Source organism: Cotesia glomerata, unplaced genomic scaffold (genome assembly GCF_020080835.1).
Source record: "Cotesia glomerata isolate CgM1 unplaced genomic scaffold, MPM_Cglom_v2.3 scaffold_162, whole genome shotgun sequence".
NCBI classification, from domain to species: domain Eukaryota; kingdom Metazoa; phylum Arthropoda; class Insecta; order Hymenoptera; family Braconidae; genus Cotesia; species Cotesia glomerata.
This window is the reverse complement of record NW_025402020.1, coordinates 9657-11273: the sequence shown is the minus strand read 5'-3', so window position 1 is coordinate 11273 and position 1617 is coordinate 9657. Positions and strand designations below refer to the sequence as shown.

The window sequence follows — 1617 nt, the reverse complement described above, 5'->3', positions numbered from 1 at the left end:
CACACCAAAGAAAGTAGTATCATAACATCAAATTTAAATGATTCTATTGTTAAAGACCATAGTTATCATTTGTCAAGTTCACCGTTAGTGGAAATAAAAATAGAAAAATTAGATCCTGTTATCATTAATCAAGAAAAAACAAACACGAGGGTAAATACTTCAAACCTTGTCCTGATATAAAACTTATAAACGATGGAATTGTTAAAAAAATTGAATCGGGAAAAAAAGGCAACAATATAATTATACGAAAAAATACTAAAATAATAAGAAATCTTTTATTGAACGGAAATGTATCCGGTCCAATAAAAATTGGTAATGATAGCTGGTTCGCATTTAATACATGCCCGTTCCATAGTATTGCTCAACTAATATATAGTGCTGCTTTGGAAAAATCCGAAATTTTTGAATTTTTAAAAATCTCTCAAAACAAGACATTTTTATTCGTTGCTGACTTTTTGTCTACTGGTTTAATGCAAGAAACTTGTACAACTATTTATTCAAAGAGATTTGAAATTTTATACCCTCTCTATAAAGATAGTGATGTAAATGAAACACATATCATAAATTGTTTTGACAACGTAAATCCTTTATGGCAAAAACTGTTTCACGACGAGCCAAGTGTCTTTGAAGATTATTTATGTTTGTCTCCTAGTTGTGAAGGCTATAAAAGAAATGCTCAAAATCTGGCGGTAAATTATAACAAACTGGTTGATCCTATTCTTAAATCCCTTGAGAAGTCGATCATCTTTGAAGGTATTAGTAAAGGGTTATACTGTCATAAATGTAAGCAAAATAATTTAATCTGTACAAGAACCCTAAATGCATACGTTTATATTGAGTTGGATGTACCTATCGCAGGTACTCAACAATCAAAAAGATATAAATTAAAAAATTTTCCAAAACATATAAATCTACTAGAAAAAAATTTACTAGGTGAACAGAAACAACTGAACTATCGGTATGTATACTTTTATTAATTTATTTGTGTAATTACTATAAATTTATTTACATTAATCTTTTTACATGTTTTCAGTTTATCCGGAGTGATAGGCTATCAAGATAAGCATTACATAGCCTATTGCCAAAACTTATCTGGTCATGGCAATATTTTAATGACAGTTTGGCACCACCAAAGGAATAAATTCATCTATTGATGTTACCACGGGGTGCTATACATACTAAATCCAAATTCGGCATAGGTTTAAGAAACTAATAATGTGCAAAGACTAACTAGTCGATTTTAATTATTTAATTAACTAATTTCAGTACTTATAAAAATAAACATTTTATTGATCAAATACAGTTTTACGATAACTTCAACAAATTTTCAATTATAAAAAATTCATTCTTGTAATAATTTAATAAATAAATTATAACAATTAATCAAAAAAATTTTTATTTTTTTATTTAGATTTCATGTAACATATTCCTGTTTTATTACTTTCTTTTGTTATAGGATTTCCTGACAGAAAAACACTTTCCGGTCAAAACTAATGTTCATGTTCGTATCTGTTTATGCATAATCATGCATGTCAGACAAATTTCTTGGAGATGTCTGATGTCCATCAACTTTTTTCTGAATTTATTTTGCCCAAAGGTATTATTGGATATGAATAG

The 1617-nt window shown here is 27.9% G+C and overlaps 1 protein-coding gene across 1 annotated transcript; it reads left to right on the top strand.

Moving 5' to 3' along the window:
- Positions 1–396: 396 nt before the first annotated feature.
- LOC123273920 lies at positions 397–1154 on the top strand. Its single transcript, XM_044741406.1, has 2 exons — positions 397–958; positions 1034–1154. Exons 1-2 carry the CDS (start codon positions 471–473, stop codon positions 1152–1154), a joined length of 609 nt encoding a protein of 202 aa, XP_044597341.1. The 5' UTR covers positions 397–470.
- The last annotated feature ends 463 nt before the right edge of the window (positions 1155–1617 follow it).

Excerpts from the sequence above, each read along its gene's own strand:
- LOC123273920 (XM_044741406.1), top strand. The coding sequence starts at position 471 with ATGCAAGAAACTTGTACAACTATTTATTCAAAGAGATTTGAAATTTTA. Across the intron at positions 959-1,033 it reads CAGAAACAACTGAACTATCG|TTTATCCGGAGTGATAGGCT; the intron begins GTATGTATACTT and ends ACATGTTTTCAG.